The sequence below is a fragment of the Panthera pardus genome, unplaced genomic scaffold (genome assembly GCF_024362965.1).
Source record: "Panthera pardus isolate Hobbes unplaced genomic scaffold, ASM2436296v1 HiC_scaffold_20, whole genome shotgun sequence".
Lineage (NCBI taxonomy): Eukaryota > Metazoa > Chordata > Mammalia > Carnivora > Felidae > Panthera > Panthera pardus.
The window spans coordinates 9142233-9169176 of NW_026526766.1; the positions used below are offsets into that span (position 1 = coordinate 9142233).

Sequence of the window (26944 nt, forward strand, 5' to 3'; positions counted from 1 at the left end):
GTCTATGTTATAGGTCAAAGAAAGTCTACCGGAGCACTAGAAAGAGAAATACTATTCTAACATCACAGTAAATGAGTCAATGTCCACTTTCTGCATACAGAGTTATAATTTCATTTCACAAACCTTTCTGAGTTTCTACTATGCGCTCGGCACTGTGTTATTCATTAGTGATATAAACGGAATGAAAAAGAAAAAATGGGGTCTTCTAAACTTGAAAACTTCCTAAGATCACAATGTTATCTTTCTGTAAGAGCATTTCCAAATGATTATTTTATTTATTTATTTATTTATTTATTTATTTATTTATTTGAGAGAGAGAGAGAGACAGACAGAGAGAGAAAATCTTAAGCAGGTTCCACACTCAGTATGGAGCTGGCAACGGGGTTCATTCTCACGACACTGGGATCATGACCTGAGCCAAAATCAAGAGTAGGACACTCAACAGACTGAACCACCCATGTGCCCCCGGCCAATGATTATTTTAAAAAATGGTAAGTTCAGCTACATTCTTGCCCCAATAAACAAGGTTATTTTGCTTGTCACATCTCGAGATTCTACATATAAAGAATGACTTTCAGTGTTGGCCTGGGCTGTTATCTCATCTCCTGTAACAGGACTCCAGATACTTAATTTAGTGCTTAAATAAAAGGGAAAGAGAAGAGAATTTTCCTGAGCTCAGAAATGATTGTTAAACAAACACAGAACTCTTCACATTATAGAATGGATCTTAATTAAACAGCTCCCGCCTCACAACAGCGAAACAAAAGAAACCCATAAAGCCATGTTCGGGGGCCACTGGAATGTTCAGATATGACAGTAAAACAGCCACACAGGAAGTTACATTCCATACGCCATCATTCAACCATAAATATGAGCAGTGCCTTCTTAGTCTCTTTCTTTTTCAGTCCTTTCAAAATTCAGGTCACGTCTCTCTCATCGTACAGCATCCTGAGTAAATCACATCTCAAGTGGTGACAAGACCTGTCTGCCTTTGATATCCAATCTCAAAATACTTCCCAATCGCCTTTCTACCCACCTACCTTACTTATGTCCTGGGTCCTAAAAGCCATGTTTTACAAAGCTTGGGAACTGCATTCCCTTTCGATAAAATGAACAACTCACAACAACAGCTTCTATTTTGTTTGGTTTTCGCCCAACTGTGCTGACTCTTTCCAGCCCACATTTACTGGTCCTGCCTGGAACGTGGATCCCAGTTTGTTGTCAAGGCAGGTACTGAGTCTGCTCCCTGTGACAGAAAGCGGGGCTAAACCTTCAAATGGAAGATTCCCACCGGCCTTGGCATTCGCACCATGTCATTCCTAGGTGCACTGTGGTATTTCTCTGCTCCCCAGGCAACATTCTGAGATTTCCTTCCCTAGCCAAAATGAGAAATCAACATTTTCCAAAGTGGGGCGGGGAGAGCCCCAAACGACAGAATAACACTTCCAAACATCAGTGACCCTGAGTCTGTGTTTGCGACGGGACAGATCAGATTAGCTGAAACTGAGCACGTCAATGCTTCAACACTCACACATTCTTATTTCTAGCCAGCTGTGTGATCCTGTATAGTCACTGAACCTCTCTGGCCACAACCACTTTGTCTATAAAACCAAGAGAATACCAAGAGACCTTCCAGCTCTAAGTTCTTTGGGCCACAACAACTGCTTTGTAAAACCAAGAGACTCCAAAGACACCTCCCAGCTCGAATTTCTTTGGGTCTGGGAAATTAACAACGCGGTCAGAAAATGCCACTGTCTCTGAACTGACTCTGCAGACCTTGGAAAAGTAAAACTCGGATTAAAGACCATGAAATTGAGGGGGAACAATTAAAAGATCTCTAAGGCCCCTTTCCACATTTCGATGCTAACTCCGAGAGTGAGGCTTGGCCGGGCAATTGGCCATAAAACATTAGCGGGTCTCATTGCTTCCAATGGCCAATTCGGCTCTAGCGAGACATTCTTCATCATGTTTCCAGGCACTGCCTTGAAATGTAAAGCGTCCAAGGCAACAGCAGAACAACTTGCCCTATGCTCTGCTTTCACTGGCAACTCGTCCCTGGGTCCCCAATTTCTCAAGCCAACGAGAGCATCCACCTGGCAAGAACAGGTAAGAAAGCCACACCTACCCTCAGCCACTGCTTCTCCGTGAGGGCGTCGCTGTAGTCCACGTCCCGGCGCTGGCGAGAACCCCTACCAAATATTTTCTCCTCCTCTTCCTCACATGTGAGCCGTTCAACTTCGGCGTCATCCTTAATAATCCAGGAGGGCAGCTCATCTTCCTCCATCAAGCGGGGCTTACGCTTTGGGTTCCTGGCATCTTCCCTCCGTCGGTCCATGTCCATGCGCTGCAGGTAGTAAACAGAAGTGTCACCAATGGGAAGGGGGACTCTGTCCAGTACCGATGTCACAGCACACAGAACTTTCACGAGGGGCACCTGCGTGGCTCAGTCGGATAAACGTCCGACTCTGGCTCAGGTCATGATCTCACAGTTCACGAGTTCGAGCCCCGCGTCGGGCTCTGTGCTGACAGCTCGGAGCCTGGAGCCTGCTTCGGATTCTGTGTCTCCTCTCTCCGCCCCTTCCTCGCTTATGCTCTGTCTCTCTCTCTCTCTCTCTCTCTCTCAAAATAAATTAAATAACACTAAAAAAACAAAACAAAAACAAAAACAACTTTCACGAGTCTCCTCCTATGGCTTCAGGGCCCCTTTCTGCTTTTCCCATAGAGTCTCTCTATCCTGGCTTACTTGTTCCGGTTCCTTCCCCACACACACTGTCCCAGCAGAGATTCTGCAAGGTGAAATATCCTCCCTCCCTCCGTACCCCATCTTTGAAATTCATGCATGTAAAATATGCTCTTTACAAATTCCTTTACTTCACCTGGGTGTGTGCAAAAGCTACCCCTTAAAACAGTGAGAAAATTCCAATTGGGGGTATATTTAAAAAATATGAGCCCCAGAAATACAATTTGCTGCTGCCCTCGCATAAAAGTACTCTCTGAGCATATACAAGAGAAGCTTCATTAAGAAAACTTCCTTTGACTCAGTAGGGCTCATGCTTTTAATTAAACAGAGAAAAAAAAAAGTCAGCGACCCAAGTTTTGCTGCAGACTGGCTCACCCTTGGACATGTGGGCACATAAATGGCTTGATTAGTCATTCGGCCATGAATGTATTGGATTTTCGGCACACCACGGGTTCCGTGAGAGGAATGTCCTTCGACGCTTTAGCTTTTAAAAAGTTTAGCTCTTATGAAAATATTACAACGCCAGAGAAAAACCTCAGATGTAATGTCACCTCAACGGATCAAGTTTTAAGTAAAGTATCTCCCTTTCATATATTTTCATAGCCTTTGAATGCCTACTTCTCCACCTCTTGCTTTCTTTTTTAAAAACCCAGTGCACCTGGGTAAATTAAGTACTACATGCTGGGCTTTAACCTATAACTAAACAATCTGAGAGCTAAAAGAAAAAAAAAAGTAAATAAGACCTACACGGAATTGCTGCTTATGTCATACACACACACACACACACACACACACACACACGTATATGTGTGTGTGTGTGTGTGTGTGTGTGTGTGTGTATGTGTGTGTGTGTGTGTATGTATATGGGTAGCTAGATGTACTATTTCTACAATCAAATAGACCATTAACTATTCAATGATTTACCTTTCCCCCTTCTTCCTTCAGTTCTACCGTCCTGAAACAGGAATTCAACATAACTTTTTCTTAACAACTGAAACTGATAACAAAATAGAAATGAAATTTCTATTCAAATCCAAACTTGACCTCTAGAATCGACACAAAAATTAAAGTTCAAAGTCCATTCACCTACGCTTAAACATTTTTGGAAATCATTATATTCCCAGGGTTGGGGCAGGCTTGCGGCATGGGGGAGCCCCATTGGTAGATAAATGTGGCCGTCCTGTTCCGTCATGTGCTATAGTTAGCTGGAGAGGCTGTCCTTAATCCTGACTCCTAATGTTCTGGTATCAGAAATGGGACCCACCAAACTTGCCTTGTTAGAACACAGAGTGCCTTGCTAACAATACAGTCTACAGAGGGGCTTCTCAAAGGGACCTCCTAGTAACAGTACTTTAGAATGCTAATGAAAAAAAAATTTTTTTTTTGGTGAATGCATTCCACTGTGATGACAAAATACTGCCACATCCACTTCTGATTACATCACCACCATCACTTTTATACCGATATACCTATATATGACTTATCCCATGCATTTGTCCACAAGTGAGAAAATAAATCTTTTCTGACATAAAAATTTCAAAAATCGATATAAAAAAATGTAAACTGATAGAAAATATGATATAAAAACTAAATTGCATTTGTTTTTTATTTTTCATTTATGAAGGGGTGATGCACTTTTTAAAAAAAAAAGTTTATTTTATTTATTTACTTATTTTGAGAAAGGGAGTACATGTGAGCCAGGTAGGGGCAGAGAGAGAGGAGAGAGAGAATCCCAAGCAGGCTCTGCACCGTCAGCACAGAGCCCGTCGTGGGGCTTGAACTCACAAACCATGAGATCATGACTGGAGCTGAAATCGAGAGTCAGACGCTTAACCAATTGAGCCACCCAGGTGCCCCGGGTTGATGCACTTTTTTTTTTTTTTTAATTTTTTTTTTTGACATTTATTTATTTTTGAGACAGAGAGAGACAGAGCATGAATGGGGGAGGGTCAGAGAGAGGGAGACACAGAATCTGAAACAGGCTCCAGGCTCTGAGCTGTCAGCACAGAGCCCGACGCGGGGCTCAAACCCACGGACTGTGAGATCATGACCTGAGCAGAAGTCGGCCGCTTAACCGACTGAGCCACCCAGGTGCCCCGATGCACTTTTTAATAAGCTTAAAGTTCTGACGCTTGCCATCTCTTCCCAAAGATTTCTACTTGCAGAAGACACGTACAAAGATGTGAAGTTGATATTCAAGCATGTCTAATTTACTATTTAGGTACTACATGAATGTATTTGTTTCACGATACATTCATGATAATAAAAGTTGTGCTAACAAGTACAATGATTTTTAAAAAGCACTTCTTAAAGTTTCATGTTTGTATGCCGTTGAAATATTTCACATTTGTATCTTGATGTGGCAAAGGTCTTTTTAGGTAAAATTCATTGTTAATCAGTGTGAAGGATCACTGTTTCTGAAGTTCTGTTTTTAGGAGAAAACAAGAAAAATATTTAAAAGAAAGGTTTCATTTTAAAGAGACTAGCTTATCTGCTTAATGTGCGTTATTTAACTACAGTGTCCGTGATAAATAAAATGATAACCTGATATTAATTTTTACATAGAGAACCAGCTTTTCAAATAATAAGGGATAAGAAGGTTAAATATTTGAAATCCAAATCTAGCTTGCATTCCATTCTTGTGTCTCACTGAACTTTTTCATCGGGAGTAGCTGGCAGGGAATCAAATATGATTTCCTGCCCCCTGGTGGAGGTGCTAATGCATACAGAATGGGACAAAGGCAGCCCGCTGCTTGGATTTAAGGAAAAAAAAAAAAAAAAACAAACTAAACCAAAACTTTGTATCATCTAAAAATGAGAAGGCAACCATTAACAAGCAGAACATTCCCCAAATCAAAATGCCTACAAAACAGCGTTCCCTAGCCAGCTAGCTTCATTTGTTCTAAGCCTCCTCTTTGCGTGATACAATATTCCCAAATTAAAAGAAAGCTGGGCCTTGGCCAGACATTTCTTTCTTTCTTTCTTTTTTTTTTTTCCCCCTGAAGCTTTCAATTTTTACAAATACCCAGCCCAAAAGTCAGAAAAGAGATGTACTCTTTTCCCCTCACTTCGGGGCTGCTGATGCAAAAATCTCCATCTCTGGGCCTAATCTAATTTGTATAATGACAGGCAGCTTATCCTTTCCCAGGCCTCAAGAGTATCTGCGGCTGTAGCACTGCTGAATTATTGCCAATCAGAAAGCAGCCAGGGAAGCTGAGGGCCTCTGGCCCTGGTGATCCCCAGTAATCTACATTTTAATAAGTTCGTCAAGGAGAGAAAAGATGTCTGTTTCCTATGTGTACCTCTAATGTCCCCAAGGAGAGCACCAGTCTATAAGGGTGACCAACAGTCGGGGCTCAGAAATTTAGGTCTGAGGAACACCTTGCATTGGCCATGCTGTCACATGACTGTGTTGCATCATTTGTAGCCAAAAATGCCTTTCCTAAGGAGGGTGGTTCACTTAGGAATGGGGTGGGGTGGGCAAAGTGCTCATCCCAGGTTAGGAGCTATTCCCACAGCTCCCTAAAACTTCCCTGAGGAAGAATTAAATGTCTTTTATCTCGAATCTTTATGTGTGGACACAACCGTCGTTCCCTAGTCAAAAATTGCAAAAAATAACGTAAGCCTCCACGCAGCTGGAGCTCTCTTCTCAGACTGTCTGGGCTAAAAAGACAGAGGATGCAAATCCTGTGGGTCACATCTGGCCCAGAGTCCTGTTTCATTTGGCCTGCAGTAGGAGATCATAATAAAAACAAAAGTGAATTTAGCCGCAAACATTTTGAAATCCAGAGATTGCCCATGAAAAAAACCTAGATTTCTAGCTTCTCTTGGAAATTTGGAATTCCTGGATACCGGGGGCCTTGCGGCTCTGTCTCCCTTAGACAAAGCAGCTCTGGTTTACCACCACCACCCACCCACCCCCATTCACTTGTTTCTCTCCTGCAAAATGCCTGACACCTTGAGGGCATTCAAACTGGGGGCCTTGGACTTGGGGACCGTGCAGCATGACCGCATCACAGTTCACATTTCCTTACTCATTCCGCCATCAGACTAAATGTCCGAAAGATCAGAATGATTGATGGTACTGGAAGGAGCCGTGCAACTTCACAGGTCCTGATCCGCACTGACATCTTCACAGGGCTTAAAATGTTGCGAACGCTGCCATTCGTTCACTCAAGATTTGCTAAGCAAGTACTATGTGCCAGAAACCGTTCTGACCATTGGGCCGCACAGTAGATGAAAGAGGTCCAGCGCATGCCTGAAGAATGCAGCAAAATAGCACTTCTGAGGGCCTCCTTCACAACCGGAGGGGCTTGCTTCCGCACGTACTGACCCTGGGGCGGGCCACACACGTAAATCAAGTGCAGATTTCAGCAAAATCACACGTGACTATGTAGTATGGAACGTCAAGGTTGAAACCATGGCTGTTAATTCCTTAAATGTCAAGGTTCTTTCCTATCTGCCCAGATCAGCGAAATCCAACCAATTCCGATCTTTCAGCGAAGGCTATGCCTTGATGTGCATCTGGAAGGCTCCTGCTGGCTTAAGCCAGGCTCTCTTCAACAGGAAGGAGACACACGACCCGTGTTGTTTGGTTGGGGAGCATATCTGCTTTGATCCAGTAAGGAGACAGCGAGGGAATGATTGTAAACTACCTACAGGAGTAGGGCAGGTTCCCAGAATGATGCTGGCCTTGAATTACAATGAGTTGGGATTGGGGCTGGGGGGCCAGGGGCAGGGATCTGGGGCAAAGCCATAACCCACATGGCCTGTCCAGCCGGAGGGTGCGGCCACTAAGCCCTGGCCAACTGTTTCCACACAGAGACGTGGGCCTGGTGCTGCCCACCCTCATTTTTCAAGAGAAGCCAGAAATCAGGATTCTTTTTATGTTGGCAACAAATTTGAAATTTTAAAAAACACCGCGTGGGCCAAACAAAATATGTCTGCAGGCTAAATCCAGCCAGTCTGCAGCCTCTGAACTGAAAGGCCCAGGCTCTCTGTAAAGGAAGTTCTGCCAGGGCACGCAGGCTCCAGACATCGCGCGTTAATAGAAAAAGGTGCACGATTTTCTATGGTATTACCATAAAAAGATCAAATTCTTCCTCTCGTCGAGCAATCATTTGGTTCAGGGTCTCATCGTCGGGCACTTCATCTTCTTCCTGGGGTTAAGAACAGAATGATTTAACAGGCTTTAGGGGAAAGTTTGGACAATCAGGGTGAGGTATGAAAGAGTAAAGTGGATATGTCCTGTAGACCACAGGGATTCATTTCTCAAGCCCCAAAGAAAAGAGAAGGGTCACTGGGGGTAGTATTTGCCATCATTATTTCGCCAGCTACTCAAACCAATCTTCCCAGAGCACAGTACTATGAAAAGTACTGTGTGTGTGTGTGTGTGTGTGTGTGTGTGTGTGTGTGTGTGTGGTTTTTTGGGTTTTTTTGGTGCGGGGTGGGGGGTGGTGGTGGTGGTAGTGTATATCTTGATTCCATTACTTTTGAAACAAGTTACTTAACGTCTCCCCTGCTTCAATGACCTCATCTGTAAAATGGGCGTGACATTTAGTTCACAGTCAAGTTGTAAGGAAACGCGAGGGAAAAAGTGCCTGACATAAATCCTTTTAATTCTATTAAGCCTCATATAAGTGATTTTCAAAACCTTATTAAACCCACCAATATGTGAAAGTTCGTGACTAGGCACAGAACAAGGCCATAAAGATCATACGGATAGGTCAAATATAGAGCCTTTAATATGGGTTTAATCAATGTGTTTCAGTGGGAATTATTATGCTAACAGTTAAAGTTCTGGATGGGTGCATAACAGGGAACAGTTTCGTTTTATGTGATATTAGACCAAAGCACATGATCTCTCTGCAAACTCCTCAGAAACCAAGTTCTCAAGTTTTCTAGAAATGCTATGACTTCCACACTTTACAAAAAAACAAAAAAATCTAAAAGTTGGGCATATACTACAGAACTTACCTTCCAAAATTATTTTTATCATATGCTGACTGAGTGTGTTAAGAATCAAATGGGGGGATCGCAGGGTATGGGCAGAAGGAGGAAAAGAGGAAAACCCAGAACTTCAAATATCCAGTTTCCCAAATTATATGTGCAAAAACGAGGCACCTTGTTCTAGAAAGAGTATGAGTGTCCTAGCAGCTTAAATGACTATGTTTCTTCCCAAGATAATGTTTTATGCACTGTGTTAGAAGTGAATGCATTTCCATAGGCAAATATCTAATGACTCAAGATAATAATTCCTCGTAAAAAGCTTTCTGTTCTAGTTTGCCTCTAACCTGATTAAAGTAAATTTGTCTCAATATTGCATTTCATTTGACAAAGACCAAGCCTATCTGGCAGCGGGCTGATACTTCATGGTACGAAGAATTTGGTTAACATATCCTTTGGTGAAAAGGTGCCCTGGTTTGCTCACTACCTAGAACCACATATTATCCACTCTCTGCCTACACAATGGGGGGCTTGCACATCCCCACGTGTACGGTGAAAAGATTCTCTTGTAAACTGGCAAGAAGCCTGCCTGCAAGGGTCTGACCTTCACAGAGAATGAAATGGCTGGGAAGTGTGCAAATTACCTCCCTGGGGTCTTTGTATCTTAGTACTTCACGGCCTGTCAGCCGTGCAGATAAGCAGCCTACTCAGCCTCAGTATTTGGAACCACAGCCCTTGACTGTGGTCTGTCAGTGTCTCCAAAGATCTGGACACAGGGCGCCCAGGGCACCCAGACACAGGACACAGGGCACCCAGAAAATGGCACCACGTCTGACACACTAACAGCCTGGAAGGAGTGTGGAGCCCCAGTAATGCGGCTGGCCCCAGGCCCCACCCCAGCCCAGCCCTGGTGGCCCCTGTAGCTAGGAGACATCGACATCTCCCTGCAGCCTAGGACGGGCGGAAAGCTCCAGGCTCCTCTGCACGCCATGTTCCCCAGGCCAGCCTCTACTTTCACAAGGCCTATACAAAACGAGTTAAAGGCAAAAACAGGGTAGAGACCATGGGCGAAGTATCAGCTCTGCCCATACCTGTGTTGGGACAGTATGCATCATGCAAAAAAATAATATATATGTTTTTTAATTTCCAGGTGTGTAAACAAGAACACAAAATTTACCTGACAACCTGATTCTAAATCTGGACCAATCAATTTCAAGAATCAAGCCTCTATCACGTGTTCAATTTTAAGAATCAGAGTGAATTATTTGAGATCACAATTTTAAAAATACGGGTGGATGTGTGAATGCGTGCGCACACATATTTTTCATTATTTTAACAAAACCTAATACATAACTAATCAAATATATTAGACCTACAAGTTAGGAGGAAGCACGGTATAAAAGTGCTCTTCAGTTTGCAAAAAGATTCATTTCAGGATTCATTTGAATATCAAGATCTACTTCACATTCAGACTCATTTCACACACAAAAAAAATGTATGGGAGACTTTTAAATGAATTTGGTTTATAATTTATAGAAGATTTCAAAAGCATATATCCTACTTAAGGCAAGATCGAACTATATCTAATATATGCAATGAAAATAGTATTCCATATGAATATGTTAAGGTAAACCCACTCCTCAGCTTACAAATATAGGGACATCAAACTAAATCTGTCCATCCCAAGACAATTTTATGGTAAGGATTGGTGCTGGTATTTTGCACACTTTTCTAGACTACATTAGAACTATGTCTTTTGATCTCTTTCAAATCTGTTCGGGTTGAAAATTCAGTATAGAATTACTAAAATTGGCAATCTAAAAAAAATACAAGCGACTACCTAAAGACCCCCTTAGAGGGGCGCCTGTGTGGCTTAGTGGGTTAAGCACCCGGCTTTGGCTCAGGTCACGATCTCACGGGTGCGTGAGTTCAAGCACACATCGGGCTCTGCGCTGACAGCAGAATCTGTTTGGGATTCTCTCTATCTCCGTGCCCCCCCTCCCCCACTCATACTCGTGCTCTCTCTCTCTACGTGAATAAATAAACTTAAAAAGTTAAAAAAAAAAAAGACCCCCTTAGAGAAACATAAGGAATGTGTTCTTTGAACAATCTTGCCAAGTAAAGAGATTTTTTTCTTTTTTTAAAGCTGGTCATTTTCTCAGCCTTTGGTCAGCTTTTACAGAAAAATTTGCACTGGAGGTCAAAGTCCTGCTTTCAGAGTGTAAGTACAAGAAAACATGTTACGATGGCTGTGAGGGCTTGTCCTACAAACATACTGAAGAGCTTAATCAAAAGGCAAAAGACAGAGAGGGCCCAGGGTAGGGGGATGGCAAAGAGACAAGGCAAGGAGGGACCCTTCTTTCTGGCGGGGTCTACTCTCATCTGGCTGAATTGTGTCCCGGTACCAGGGGCCCCTGTGCAATTCTACATCTTCCCTACAGAAGGCAGCATTTACAGTACGATTAAGCACCCTGTCTGCATCTCTCGGGGAGGGAGGGGGGGGGAGCCAGGGGGGTGTGCCCTGGCTGAGCCTTGAGGTGCCTCTAGCAAAGGCTCTTAAGACACTGGTCTGGATGACTTTCAGAGGCTTTCTGTGCTTGGGATGTAAGACAGGCAGCTAATTTATTCATTTTAATCAACGCCAGCCCAGCAAATTCTTTAAAGAAAGAACAGGTCGTTCTTAATCCTTCCGAGACAAAAGGGCGCTGTGCGATTTCATCAGCTTGGCTTTCTATCGTACCTCGTTTTCCTCTTCGTGCTCCAGGATGGCCTGCAGGAATGCCCTCCGCTCGTGGCTTGAAGACTTCTGATCAAACATACCCGCCTGGATCACCTTCTGATCCACGTTCAGCTTGTATTTCGCGGCCGCGAGAATCTTTTCCTCCACGCTGTTGACAGTGCACAGCCTCAGCACCCGGACCTCGTTCTGCTGGCCGATGCGGTGAGCTCGGTCTTGTGCTTGTAGATCCTGTGAGGGAGAACCACATGCTCTGAGGGCCAGCGCACCTGCATCAGCCCAGCAAACAAGTCACCTGCCCGAGAGACAGGGGAGCATAGAGGGTTACTTAACCCACCCACGCTAGTGAAAAGATCTTGCTTTCATTTTTAATGTATGCAAGCCACCTTCTCTGGAAAACCTGAGTTCATCCCTAGTTGAGGGAAGCTGGGCTCCGATCGGCCAAGCCAACCGAAATACATATCAGGTTTTGAAATCCAGGCATCAAGGTATTTGCACCCGTCTCTAGGTTCACCATCAGATTTTGTCCCGAACTAAAAAAAACAAAACAAACGAAGACCCCATTAAATTTGATGTCAGAATTATGACTTTGATATTACCTACAACTAACCTTAAATCTCAAGAAACACTAGACACTGGTCTAAAGTGTTAGAGACGATTTTTAAAACATCTGTGAATTATACGTACATACAGTATACATACACACCGTACAGATAGGGACTTGTCAGGGGGCAGATCTCCATGCATCTAATTCCACCAAAGACTCCATCTTTAGTTTGGGCAATGAAAAGAATTCCCCAAATTATAGCTTGTGGAATGCTAAATTGGTCACAGTTTTGGGGGAAAGAAATCCGGAACCAAGTACCAAAAGTGTTAAAACTGGGAATGATCTCTGACTCCTGAAATTTTGCTTCTGGCAATTTATCCTACGGGAATAATCGTGGATAGGATATGCACAAAGATTTACAAATATGGGTATACCTCTCAGCATTATATATTACTTACAATGGTTTTTAAATTTTTTTATGTTTATTTATATTTGAGACAGAGAGAGAGAGAGCGAGCCTGTAAGCAGGGGAGGGCAGAGACAGAGACAGAATCTGAAGCAGGCTCCAGGCTCTGAGCTGTCAGCACAGAGCCTGATGTGGGGCTTGAACTCATGAGCTGTGAGGTTATGACCTGAGCCAAAGTCGGATGCTTAACCGACTGAGCCACTCAGGCACCCCTGTTTTTTGTTTTTGTTTTTGTTTTTAAAGCAGAATTAAATCAACATTCAACAATAACAGATTGGTTAAAAAAAATTAATCTTTGTATGTATGTACCATACACTATATGCATAGTACCATACAAATTAATTATAGGAGATTTAATGACACAAAGCAGTAACAAGTAAAAACGACGCGTTACATATGACTATGTACATGTGGATCTCATATGTGCATATTTATGTAAACCAAGTAAAAGGCAGGAATTTACACTTCCAAGTAATGAAGAATAAAGTCATTATTAAATTTCCCTCATTTTACTTTCAAGTGGTTGAACAATTTTTTTTTCTGCTTTAAACCTGTATTACTCTTATAAGAAGAAAACAGTTGTAATGAATTCTTTAAATAAAACCCCTACTAAACCTAGGAGGCCGAGCTACCTGATTTCAATGCTACACCACAAAAACATCTTGGTCTGTCACTTTGATCTAGGTGATGGTCTCTGGGCCAATGCTAATTAGTGGTTTCCATGCACCCCCCGTTAGACCCGTACACGTTTTGGGGGCAAAAGTCTGTCCCCTGTATCCGGCATCCCAGACGCCCTGTTTTGCACAGAGCTGATGCTCTACAGCAGGAAGCCCAGCCACTTGGCCAGATGAGTTTCCTGGCCATGCACATGGCACGAGACGGCAACAGGCCAAAGTCTGTCCAGGAGACCCGTCTTTGCTGCAGGGACCTCTACAATTAAATGACTCATGAGGCCAATATGTTTCCTCAGAAGATACACGAGTAATATAAATATCAGACAGCTGAAACACAAACACAGCTGGGATCCAACCAAATTAGATTACGTTCCCAAAACAGGAGAAGGTGAGTTGGAGACGTACCATCCAAAGCTGGTAGGGGGAGAGGGGGTCGGAACCCTAAACTTCATTTTCAAGCTCTAAGTTCAACCATCTCTCTTGACAAATGCTCACGAGAATGGTGAAGCAGATTTCAAAACAGCGAGGTGTATGTTATCCACCTCTGGATTATTTCTAGAACAGGGGTCAGTGGAATGTTTCCTGAACGGGCCCAACAATAAGTATTACTAGTAAATGTTCTAGACTGTCTGGGCCAAGAGCAAGCACTGAGCAACTGTGCTGTCAGCAAAGAGCCCACTTAGGATCCTCTGGCCCCTTCTCTCTCTGCCCCTTCCCCCACTCACACGTTCCCTCTCAAAAATTAAAAAAAAAAGTATTTTTTTAAAGGTTAGAAAAATTATTAAAAAAAAATAAAACGATCTATCTATTTGGAAAGTAGCCAAAATTATTATTTCTAAGCTGAAGGTTTAAAAAAAAATTTTAATGTTTTTTAATGTTTACTTATATTTGAGAGAGAGAGAGAGAGAGAGAGAGAGAGAGAGAGAAAGAGAGACAGAGTGTGAGGTGGGGAGGGGTAGAGAGAGAGGGAGACACAGAATCCAAAGCAGGCTCCAGGTTCCAAGCTGTCAGCACAGAGCCTGATGCGGGGCTCGAACTCAAGAACCGTGAGAGCATGACCTGAGCCAATATCAGATGCTTAACCAACTGAGCCATCTAGACGCCCCTAGGCTGAAGTAGTTTATAGAATGTTTAGCCTCTGAGTCTCTAAGCTAAAGTGGGGAGCGGGGATACTATGACAAAGAAAAACGTGCTTTCGTCATTGAACGGATTCTTCAGTACCTCTGAGATGGGAGTCGCCTGACACTCAGCCACACTAATTAGGTGTGATTGATTCTATCTGCACATAAGAAGATAGCCTGGGAAAAGGACCTCCAAGGTAACTTTGTGGGTGGCCATTCTGTGGTAACAAAGAAGTTCAAACTCCATGGGCTAATAGTAAAGGCATCAACCCATGTTTCTGATTGGCAGTTTGGAAATGAGAGTCTTGGTAATTCCAAGGGATTTTATTGCTAATTCCACATGCGTATGTGCTGTCCTTACTTCTAGCAAGGGCCTCCAAGTAGCAACTTCTTGGCCTCTATCTTCAACTTCGCAAATGGACCTGCGATTTCATCAACAGGACTTAATTCTGATTCAACTGACTTAGGATTATTATAGACACTTTTTTTTTTTTCAAAGCACAATGGAACCAACAAGATAAAAAGAGCTCCACAACTTTCATTTTGGGGACCATGCAATATTTATGCAGGGGTATAGGGTAGAAAGAGCCCAAAGCCAGGATTCACACCCAGACAGACATGGGTGACTTAATACTGACTGTTTACCTAACATGTGAAATATTTTGAGGATTAGGTAGGAAATTAGGTATGCAAACTGCCTCATCGTATCCAGTGGAGTCGTGGCTTAATGAAAGTTAGCTGTCTTACTTTTTAAATGAAAAATCAGTACTTACTCTATCATTGTAAGATAACTGATTTCTGAAAGTGAAAGAAAAAAAAAAGTTTGCCCAAAGTAATGGCCATGTTTAAGTGACAGCCATGAAAACTCTGGTCAGCCCAGTTGTCCAAATCAGGTGACGGTGAACCTACCTGTGGCAGATAAAAATATTTGGAGAAATATATGTCCCAGTGCCAGGAATCTGGGGCAAATCAGACCAGAGGAAATTTGAGATATTAGCTCAAACACAGTGAAAAGTGAATGAATTGCTCATGCAATTTACTTGATTCTGGACTTAATTCTGGTTGCTGGTTGTAAAAGTATGTCTGTGTGTGTGTGTGTGTGTGTGTGTGTGTGTGTGTGTGTGAGAGAGAGAGAGAGAGAGAGAGAGAGAGAGAATGAGAGAGAGGCAGACATAAAGACAAGACAAAGAGATAGAGGGGTAGAGGGAGACAGAGAAAGGGAGAGGCATGGATGTCCCAGCATCCTCTCTCTGGTAATTTAGCATTTCTAGAGACCTTGAATTCCTTTGACTCTTAGCATTTGCACTGTGCCAGTGAAGGTGGTCAGCTGAGATGCCATAGATGTGCTTCCCCCGCCAAGATAAAATCTAATGAACTCTGCATTCACCTATAGACAGGTTATTTTTTTCTCAGGAAAGACACAGGCAGCGGCTGCAGGGTGATCTAAACCACACAGGGCACCGAGAAGACAGACATCACATACTCCTCCCCTAGACGCCCAGCCGAGCTCAGTGCCTGCACGCGGGCAGCCTGTCACGAAATGTCAAACAGACACCGAATTCACAATGGTAAAAAGGGACAAACTGCAGGTCTCGTGGGATATAAAAATATAGAAAACATATAAAAATATTTCCCAAAGACTTGGAACTAATATATTCCATGCTGGTGGCTCCCGAGCCCTCTCCAAGGTGAGAACATTTCCAGAGAAGCTTCCTTTAAGATATTCAGCTAGAGTAAATGACTGGCGAGCCTCGCAGGGGTCCAAGCTGGTGGTCACCCCAAGGCTTGGAACCACTGCTTTATTCCTGAAATCAGTGCTCCTTGGCCAGGAGAGAAAGGATGTCAGAATCTCTGGGGAGCTTTCAAATGTATGGTGGGGGGAGGTGGTTCCGGGAAGCCTCTACCAAACTGGGGGTGGGGTGCAGGGGATGGTAGGCAGGCATGCAAGTTTTTTGAAAGCTCTCTCATAATTCTGTGCACCCCCTGAATGCCACTTCCTGCCCAGAATGACTGCTGTCAGCTTTTTCATCCCAGTCTCCCCGCCATGACCCGGTGACAGGGTCGTACTCTGCATATTTGTAGCTGAGGAAAGCAAGGTGCAGTGAGGAGCCCAGGCTAACCTGGTGTATGGTTCATATTCATACACAAGGGCCGCTTCCCTTTTTACTACCTTGAATTCACGTGCGCCCCAACATGAGTCACATCCTGATGAATAGCACTCCACCCGATACCTTATAGGCAAGCGCACTATCTCCCTGAGTAACGTAGGAACCCACAAGGGTGCCACAAGGGGCCCATCCTCACGGATAACGCTACATTCACCTAGGCTCAAAGAACCTAGTAGTAGATGCTCCATAGAATATTCTTTGATGGTGATTTTAAACAAAACCTACGGACTAAAAGACAAACCATCATATACTAACCTCAGGGAACTTACTTAAAGCTTCCGGCGACTCATTTTTCTTGACCGGGGAGATGCATATAGTAATAATAATTACAACCTCACAGGATTGTGAATAAAGAATGAAGCAATGCACATCAACAGGCTGGCACAGAGTCAGGGAGGGTCCAAGAAATATTAACTGTTGTTGTTTTTATTTTGGAACATTTGTGATTTGTCCTACGACTAAATATCCTTTGCCTGACGTCAACCTCAGAAGGGGGGTTAAAGCTAAGCAGAGCCTGAGTTTCTGTACCCCAAAATGGAGCTCTTCAAAGGCACATCAAAGGTGGGTGTGAGACATCTCACTGTCTACGCTCTGGAGGGACATGAGAAAAGAGCCATCACGAGGTCACCATTTCCCCAAAGGGGAAACAGCCCCGCTCATTTAGAAATTTGCTCTTCTGCACAAGTGTGAATGCAGACACTGATAGTCTTTGAGTTCCTCTGGTTCCAGAAGGAAGGCCTGGGCACCCAAGTCAGAGACATTACAGACCTGGTGAGGATTCCAGTCACTGTCAAAGATGACCACGGTATCAGCTGCCTGAAGGTTCAAGCCCAGGCCGCCGGCTCTGGTGCTCAGCAAGAAGATGAAATACTGGGACCCGGGTTCGTTGAATTTCTTCAGCAGAGCAGCACGGTCCTCAGACTTGGTGGTGCCTGTAGGTACAAGAAAAGTAAATTTGCCAATTAACTCCTGTCTGAAAATGGCACGGTTCGAGACAGAAAGGCTGGCCTCCTTGAGAAATAGACTCCTCTGGCATTGGTGAGGTAATCCCCTGAGGTTTTTGTGCTTTTTGGGAGAGGAAGTTTGAACATTTTGCAATTAAAAAAAAAGAGAGAGAGTGAGAGAGAGAGAGAGACATTTGTCAAATCAAGGAAGGAATACTGTCTACTACCCACTGTTTCAAAATGCTCGGTTTAAATAAGCACTTATGACTGTACCTTTGCAGATTGTACAACATTCTCATGTTAACCTGAACCTTTATGAAACATTTGCTGGATTTATTTCTGTGCTTTAAAACAACAAATAATTTTATTTATTTGTTTATTCATTCATTCATTCATTTATTTAGAGAGGGAGAGAATGAGTGGGGGAGGGGCAGGCAGAGAGGCAGAGAGAGAGAGAGAGAGAGAGAGAGAGAGGGAGAGAGGGAATCCCAAGCAGGCTCCACACTGTTGGCACAGAGCCTCAGGCAGAGCTCGAACTCACAAACTGTGAGATCATGACCTGAGCTGAACCAAGAGTCGGCTGCTTAACCTACTGAGCCACCCAGGTGCCTCAAACACACCAAATAATATTATAAAATACACCTACATACATACACACACACACACACACACACACATACACACACACGCCTGCACGTGCCTACAAAGATTATCATAATGGTTTAAAGCAATTTTGCCGATGGGTATCAGACCAAGTAGATGTTTATGCCAAGAGGGTGGAAACAAAAGGGAAATTGATTTCCACTGCATTTTACCATTTCGATTGCTCCTGAGCATGATCTGGCTGCTTAAAACCTGAAATGTGAATGGAATATTTTTATCCTGGTTAGCAAGACTTGAAGCCACAATAATCCCATATATATAAACATATACCGACACACACACACACACGCATACACACACACAGAAGCTCTCAGTCTGTTTCTTGTGTGGACATTCTGCTTGTTGAGTTCAAAGGGTGGTAACCTAAAACCTAACAGACCATCATGCGACCCACCGATGGCTGGCCCCAAGGTGCCTGAAAAGACTCCAAAGACCCTGAATAAGCTCAGGACACCAAACCCCAGGGGGTGGTGCTCACTTTTAGAGCAGGAAGTCACCCATACCTGCTCCCAAACCAGCCACTCAATTACATACTGGGCATTTGTAATGTATTTACCGAGAAAGCACAACTGCAGAGTTTTGAAAAAGGCCTTAGGCTGTTGGGAAACATGGGAAAACTATATATACATGTTACACGATAGCCCCTAAACGTCTGCTATACAAATATTATTTCTACATGGTGTTCTTTTTTTAAGGTTGAAAATACACCAGCAATTTATTTCAGAGGATTAAAACAGTTAAGTGGTGACAGCTAATGAAATCTAATTACTATGAGGGTCAGATTCCCAAACATGGAGGGGATCTATTATTCATATTAATAAAAATAGTAAGTACCCTCCTGAGGAGGGGGAAAAATGCCAATTCCCCACATATAGCAAATGGGGATCAGAAACCAGGGGCTTTGGGGGTTCTCTTCATTAAATGAAGCAATGTTCTTTAGAGCTCATTTTGCTTCCTAAATTAGATTTCAAGTTTAGCCACCTGGTCAAATCCTGCAACAAGAAATGGTAAGAGTCTGAATTTTGGGGGAGGTGCACTCAATGTGCTTTGCTGAGTGAGGTTTCAAATATGTGGGGCTCTTCTTTTCTTTTCAGAACTGGCTTTCTGAGATCATAGTGACCTATTTGTTCAGGATGCTAACGGAAGATATGTTCTGTGCTATCACGAAACCTTTTCACTATATCATCTTTCCAGTTGAAGTAATTAAAAAAAAAATACTCACAGGGAGTCACGGTTCATACATTTACCCTATGCCTTAAACCAAATGGAAAGCTACAGAAACCAAAAAAAAAAAAAAAAAAGAGAGAGTTCTAAAGTAAGGAAAGAAAGAACTTCTAGAGACAATGAAGTCTGTCTTCTGACGGCACAGAGCCTGACGGGGGACTCGAACTCATGAACTAAGAGATCATGACCTGAGCTGAAGTCAAATGCCTAACAGTCTGAGCCACCCAGGAGTCTCAGAAGTTCAGTTTTAAATCCACTGAAAAATAATCAGCTAATGACCACATGTGTTAAGATAGGAATAAAACTAATTAGTGGAGATAATTACTTGGAATGAAATAACCCTAAATACAAAATAAAGCACTGAAAAACAAAAGAAATACCAAAACTATTTGGTCAAAGGAGTTTTTGAACCCTACCCCAGATACCTCAAGCAAAGAAAATGACTATATACATATATATATATATATATATATATATATATATATATATATATATATGATGTGGATTCAAACTGTATAAAATCGTAGGGAACCTGACAAATTTTTCAAGCCAGACAAAACTCTGATTAAATCACTTTTCGTGCAAAGCTAGGACATTTCTAATGACAAGGTTCAGAATTTGCTGGATTACCATTCCCATTAGTCAAAGGTTCTCCAAGTCAAGATCTTGGCTGGTCCTTAGCAATCTTTGGGGTATTTGCTCTGGAAGGTTCAGACTACTCCGTCAGGGTTTATCCGCAGGCACATAAGCGCTCCTCGCAGGTGGCACAGGATTTGACGTGCTCGGGATGAGTATCAGCCCCATGTTCTTTTGGACTTTTGACACAGAACAAACCCAGATCATAAATTAATAGCAAGGGCAGTTGTGTTGCAAGTTGCAGAACGAGCCAGGAGGATTAGGCTGCCAGGCTTTCGTGATTCCTAATTTTAACTGCGTTTCATGTGCTTTGGGAGAATTTTGTCTTCTGGGATGTAACTTCACCACTTGCTCTCACTGAAAAATCATTTCCAGTGAAAACAACGACTATAAGGGAGTACTAGCCAAATCTGTTCATGTAGCCATCATCTTTGCAGGAAAAAAAATCTGTTTAGCTGTCATCGAATGATTCCCCCTCTGCGCGCCCCCCCCCCCCCCGCCCCAGGTCAAAAATCTGAGACATCAGATGCAGCAGTGAAAATCTGAAGTCATTTTAACAAACGGGCTAAGGGGGGGTGGTGGGAGGGTGGATGTACTTGGAACTGGGTATATTGATTGTTTGCCCCTCGATTCTCTCCAACTCCAGAAACAAATGGCGGCTGTTTCTTGCGGGTGGGAGCCTGTACAATCCTTCTCAATTCCATCTGCAACATTTTACGGAGACTGTTTACTTGTCTCCTACAACCTCACAGTAAGGGCGTTGGTGGCAGGAACAGTGAGTGGCTCCATTCGGCTTGCATCTCGTTCCGATTAATCACCTTAAAATTTCTGAGTGAGTTCCAAACCACTCGTAAAAGGCTGTCGCCAGGAAAGCAGCCTGCATTTGAAGACATGGGGTGCATCTCACTGGGTCTGCTAAACCTGATTCTGAACTAATTTGGAATCAGACAGATCTAAGATAGAACCTGGTTTTGCCCTCGGCTCCTTTCTGTAAACCTCTGTTTTCCCATCTGTGAAATGGGAATCGTAGTCACACCTCGGTAAAAGGGAATGAAAACAGCTTGCCTGCCTGAGAAAATTAAATTAATAACGCACGCAAAGTGCTTGGCCTGGTATCCCACATGAAGTAGGAATTCTGTAAACCTTACCTTTTAGGACTATTATTAATAGCGATAAGGTCAGCAACCAACAGCAACTGTAGGAAAGTCACTCCCTCAAGCTGGCAAGAACATGGGAGAGAGATTTGTTTCAAGGAAAAAGCACTTCTTGCCAGTTTCACAGACCGGATCATTCCAAGGCCACACAGCAGGAGGCTCTAAACAAAAAGCCACAAAGTAGCAAATGGCAGTTGGGTGGGACACCAGGGCTGGGCTGCCCCTCACCCGAGCAGCAAGGAAGGCACGGAAGGCACGCTTATCCTTCAAATGAGTGCTGACCTTGCCCCTCACAGAGAGGGAAGAAGAATCAGGTCAAAGGAGGAGACACAGTGCAGGAGACGTGCCAAAAGAGACAGACTGTGGATGACAGAACTGTATCACGAACTGTGTTCAAAAGGAACACTTACTTAGCCATGCATCGGCCTGGAGGTCTGCGGTGACTTTGGAAGGGAGAGGTAAAAACACCCTGAAAAATCAGGTCTGGGGTCACCTGCGTGGGTCAGCTGGTTAAGCGTCTGACTTCCGCCCAGGTCATGATCTCACAGTTCGTGAGTTCGAGCCCCATGTCAGGCTCTGGGCTGACAGCTCAGAGCCTGGAGCCTGCTTCAGATTCTGTGTCTCCCTCTCTCTCTGCCCCTCCCCTGCTTGCTCTCTGTCTCTCTATGTCAAAAATAAATAAAAACATTAAAAAAAAAAAAGGCAGGGGGACAAAACCTTTTAATGGAACATAAACTTTTAAACTTCCTATTTAACAATAACTTGAAGATTGCACTAGCTAAAAACTGATATTAGAAATTCTGTGCTACTCAATATCCAGGATTCCATACCATTCTGGCTGTAAATTAGCTCCTGTTCCTACAAACCACTCTTCAAAAGTATTATCCCACACCACCATATGAGGAAGTTTAGTATCTTTCAACTTTATTTTTAAAAAAAAATTTTTTTTTAACGTTTATTTACTTTTGAGACAGAGAGAGACAGAGCATGAGCAGGGGAGGGTCAGAGAGAGAGGGAGACATACAATCTGAAACAGGCTCCAGGCTCTGAGCTGTCAGCACAGAGCCCGACGCGGGGCTCGAACCCACGGACCGTGAGATCATGACCTGAGCTGAAGTCGGACGCTTAACCGACCAAGCCACCCAGGCGCCCCAGTATCTTTCATCTTTAAAAGATTAGGGCTGATAGCAAAATCCTAACAGTAATTTAGGAAATGTCTCCAAATTCATATTTCCTCCCATTCGTATTTGCTTACTAATTTTTTAGAACTTTGCCTACCAGGTAAATCAGGCAAATATTTCGCACATTGTCTGCAAAATCTAGGACACAACGGGGCCGTATGTCTTCAGGTAGCATGTAGATATGTTCTACTTAGAAAAAGAAAGAAGCTTTTATTTATTTTTTTAAAAAGGAAGCTTGAATGATAATTCAGTATCACCTTAAATGAACAATTAGAGGGTTACTGAAGAAAGGAGACATAGCCCTTAATCTCGTTAAAAAAAATCCTCAACAGGTGGCTTAGCCTGGGTGCCTAAGTCAGTTAAACGTCTGACTCTTGCTTTCGGCTCAGGTCACCATCTCACCGTCATGAGATTGAGCCCTGTGTCGGGCTCTGCACTGACAGCGTGGAGCCTGCTTGGGATTCTCTCTCTCCCTCGCTCTCTGCCCCTCCCCCCTCCAAAAAAAAGTAAGTAAACTTAAAAAAAAAAAAGCCTCAACAGAAGAAGTTAAAGGTTTATCAGAACATTCGTACAAGTGTGTAGATAACAGTCAATCCTAAAGGCAGGGACAGATTTTAAATTTTAATTTAGCTTCGTTTAGTTTAATGGTGGTACTTATAAAATGCCTCCAAGTCCACTCGCATTATTGGCTTGTCTGGGAGATAAACAGCTGTGCAAACGATTTCAGCATATTTTTTAAAAGCTGGAGGAAATAAAAACTGTCTCTGGAAAAGCCGCACCTCACCCCGCTAGTCAATTCTTCAACAACTTCACTCCTCCTGTTGGGGGGAACTGGATCTAAGTGCCCGTCACCCCTGCGCTCTCCGGGGCGTGGCTTCCGAGCCTCACCCCTCGGGCACTCACCGTCAAGGCGAAGGTAGAGGAAGTTCCGAAAAGCAAAGTAATCCTCCATGATGGTCATGAGCGAGGTCATCTGGCAGAAAAGCAGCACGCGGTGATTAGTAGCTCGCAGTTTGGGCAGAATACGATCAAGAAGCTCAAACTTTCCTGAGGCCCGATACAGTTCAGCCCTGAACCCAAAAAGGCAAAACAAGAAGACAGTATTACTGCTGTCTTCTTGAAGGATCCAGTATCGCTTTCGTTTTCAGGCACTGCCTTGTGCGTAGTGAACATTCAATAAAATAACTGTGGAATGAATGAATGAATGAATGAATGACTATCCACTCCAGGGTGATGGGGGTATGTAAATGGAAAAAGAAAATGTTTCTATACAAAACCCATAAAGAGTACATTATAGATGCCAGGTATGAGGGCAGATTCTGGAAAGAAATGGAAATCGTTTCATGTTCTAATTCTTTCACTCTGTGTGTGTGTGTGTGTGTGTGTGTGTCTCAATTCTCCCTCCCTCTTTCCCTCTCTGTTATACACACGTGTACACGAATATGTTGTATTTCCTTACACTGCTACTGAGCAAGCACATAATTATTAATTCAGGGCACGTAAGATTCATCCAAATATTTATTGAGCACCTACTACCAGCCAGGCACAACGCTCGGCATGTGTACGGGGATGAGAAAATAGAAACCCTGCCTTCAAAATGGCTAATTGCACATTGTGATAAGTACTAAAAAGAAAAATAGCAAGTTGCTATGAGACAATGCATAGCAACACGTGACGTCTTTAAATTAGAGCAGAGTTTGGCCAATTTCAGCCCTGGCCTGCTGCCTGTTTTTGTAAATAGAGTTTTATTGGAATGCAGCCAGGCTCACTCATTTCTATTTTGTCTATGGCTGCTTTCATGCCACTATGGGCAAAGTCGAGATAGAGACTTTTTGACCCACAAAGGTAAAAATATTTGACATCTGGCCCTTTACAGAAAAAAAAAAAAATTGCCAGCCTCTGATGCAGAGGGTCAGAGGTAACCTTGCTGAAGAGAGAATGGTTTAGCTAAAACCTCAAATAATGAGCAAAAAGGGAGCCAGGTGAAGAACGGCGGCTTGGGAATGGAGAGGAAGAGATTCCAGAAAGAGGGAAGCGTATGTGCAAAGGTCCTGTTGGAGTAAAGGAGGCTGGTGAGTCTGAGGAACGGAACACAAGCGTCAGGAGAATTCTGGAGATGAGGGCCAAGAGGCAGCAGGAGGGAGTGGGGACAGATGCCACAGGGTTCTTTTAACCACACTGGGTGTGTTAGCTTTCAGTGCAACGGGAAGCCCCTGACGGGTTTTAAACAGGAGAGTTTTAACTACCACACCCTTCTACAAGATCACCATGCACACTGGAAGGATAGACTGGGAAGGGGACAAGAGGCCTGGCTTGCACAGAAGTTCATACCAAAAATAGGACAGTAGATTTACCTCTGTCAGGGTGTTAATGACCTAAACCAGGGCCTTTCCTCCACTGTAATAAACTACTTATCTTTTGTCAACAGGCATGTGTTAAATTATTAAAATGTAATCGTAGGGCTGACGTGGCTGGGAACACCGGTCAGTGCACCTGCAGTCTACACTGAAGCGTATCGTCTGGCAGCTGATCCTGTGACACAGTGTGTGTTGTCTCTAACAGACACATTTTCAAGTGTATGTCTTCCCAACATCCACCTTCCCGCCCGACATCTGCGGCCATGTTTTTAGTAAGCAACCTGGCCAGTCCCGTGATGGCAGCAGGAGTGACCACAGCCAGGGGAAAGGGAAGCAAACAGGAGTGGGAGAGCCTAGAGGCACTGGTTCTGGATGGGTCCCAATCTCTGGTGCTTAGCCCAGGGACACCATCTGCCTTTGGGATCCCAGAATGGCCCCTACATCCTCATGATCAATGTTCCCTGGGGCAAAACAGAGACTATCTGTTAATGCGAGGTTCTTTTTTGTTGTTGTAAGGCATGGCTCTCTTCAATGTCTGCTGCTAGGAAAAAAAAAACAAAAAACCAAAAACAAAAAACCCAAAACAAACGTTTCTTATACGGGCCATACTTTGACAAACTACTGTAAAGTCATCCATATTTATAGCAGACGAGACATTTCCTCTCACGCACGTCCATGTTAAGTGTCAACTTGAAATTTAATATGATAAGTTCTCTTTTCGGCTCAAGCTACACCACCGGTTATAAGTCACAATGTTTGAAGCTTCCACAACAATTTTTAGGACATGAGCATACCATTAAGTCTATTAAATGAGATCTATGTCCTTTGAATAGCCACATGCTTAAGGCATGGAGTAATTTATGCCAGTAAAATAAAAGAGAGTGCTGATGTTATCTCACCTCTGCAGAGGTGAGAGAGGACTGAGGAGGAGAACAGTACATACGCGTGTGAGAGGAAACACTACGGAGGGAAAAGTTTAGGTATGACTAACTACTTTTTGGAAGAAAAATAAATGTTAAGATTTACCCATTGATGACCCCATTTGAATAGCCCAGGTGTTCAGCAAAGGATTCCTTTAAAAAAGAGAGGAGGAAAACAATGATTAAAAAAAACAAAACAAAACCCAGACATGTAAATCATTAACTTAATAATGACTTTTGTAGTGAGGTCGTTCTATTTACTTATAGAGTATAGTTAAACAAAATAATAAATAGGAAAATACTTGTTAGACGATGAACCAGAAACCCCGTATCTTTGAATTCGGAGTTTTGTTCTGCCACGAACGTGTCCTGGGAGTTTCTGCAAATCTCCAGAATCTCATACTGAGATGACAGAATTAGTTTACTTATCAAACAGTGATTAAGTGTCCACTGACCCAGGTTTGAGCCAGGCAGGTACGGGGGACCCAGAAAGAACTGAGTATCTATCCCGAAGAAGTTAGGTCTAGACTAGAGGAAAAGCCTAATATAAGCAAATCAGGATCAGACGTACACATATGTATACTGCAAAGATATTTAACAGGTGTACTGTATCATAAATCTGAGTTTACTGACATCCTAAAATCCCCCCATACTGTGCTTTTCTTCTCTCTGTTACAGATAAGGCCCTAAATGGACACTGTTCCCTCAGGCGCCTGGCTTCCATTTTCAAAACAAAGAATTTTAGATTTAAAGAATGGTGGAATGTTACATCGAATTTTGAAATGCTTAATCACATAATTCCCTCCTCGCTGATCCTGCAGAAGAAATAAATGACTGTTCTCCATGTGATGTTTCCATTCCTGCTTTATGGAGAGGGAGACCATCTGTGGGGAAAGGAAGCATATCACACCTTCACATTAGCCACCAGCTGTCACCCTTCTCTGCTTCCTTTCCTTCCCCGACCCACGGAGCTTCTCCTCCAAGGGGATCAGATCTTCCCCTTTGGGCTCTCCTCTCAAATACCCTCATCGCCTATGGTGGGCTCAGCCTCTCAGGATGCTGCCCCGCTGGCAAGATCGACACCGATGGACAATGGCCAAAGATCCCGCTCTGACTCCAGGAACCACGTGGGCCTGCCCACTCCACACGCAGCCACTCCCGGCTAGATTTTTGGGTTCTGTCCCTATCTCCAAGAGACGTAAAAACCACAGAGATGGTACGTGTCGGTGCATGGTGGCAAGTTGAGGAATTAGCAGCATTTTAAAAATGCTGTTTTCGGGGCACCTGGGTGGCTCAGTTGCTTAAGCGTCCGACTTCAGCTTGGGTCATGATCTCGAGGTTTGTGGGTTCAAGCTCCGTCATCAGGCTCTGTGCTGTCAGCACAGAGCCTGCTTCGGACTCTCTGTCCCCCTCTCTTGCTGCACACCCCCCCTCCAAAACTAAACATTTAAAAAAAGTGCTGTTTG

The 26944-nt window shown here is 43.5% G+C and overlaps 1 protein-coding gene across 7 annotated transcripts in view; it reads right to left on the reverse strand.

Moving 5' to 3' along the window:
• SMARCA2 (SWI/SNF related, matrix associated, actin dependent regulator of chromatin, subfamily a, member 2) overlaps positions 1-26944 on the reverse strand; it is a 179874-nt gene that overhangs the window by 66521 nt on the left and 86409 nt on the right. For all 7 annotated transcript variants that reach the window (XM_053907776.1, XM_053907771.1, XM_053907774.1 and 4 more), the window contains exons 22-27: positions 25585-25631; positions 23105-23271; positions 17168-17331; positions 11427-11654; positions 7822-7899; positions 2126-2344 (exon numbers count right to left, since the gene is read on the reverse strand). In XM_053907776.1, the coding sequence (XP_053763751.1) occupies positions 2126-2344; positions 7822-7899; positions 11427-11654; positions 17168-17331; positions 23105-23271; positions 25585-25631 (903 nt within the window). The remainder of the gene's footprint in view (positions 1-2125; positions 2345-7821; positions 7900-11426; positions 11655-17167; positions 17332-23104; positions 23272-25584; positions 25632-26944) is intronic.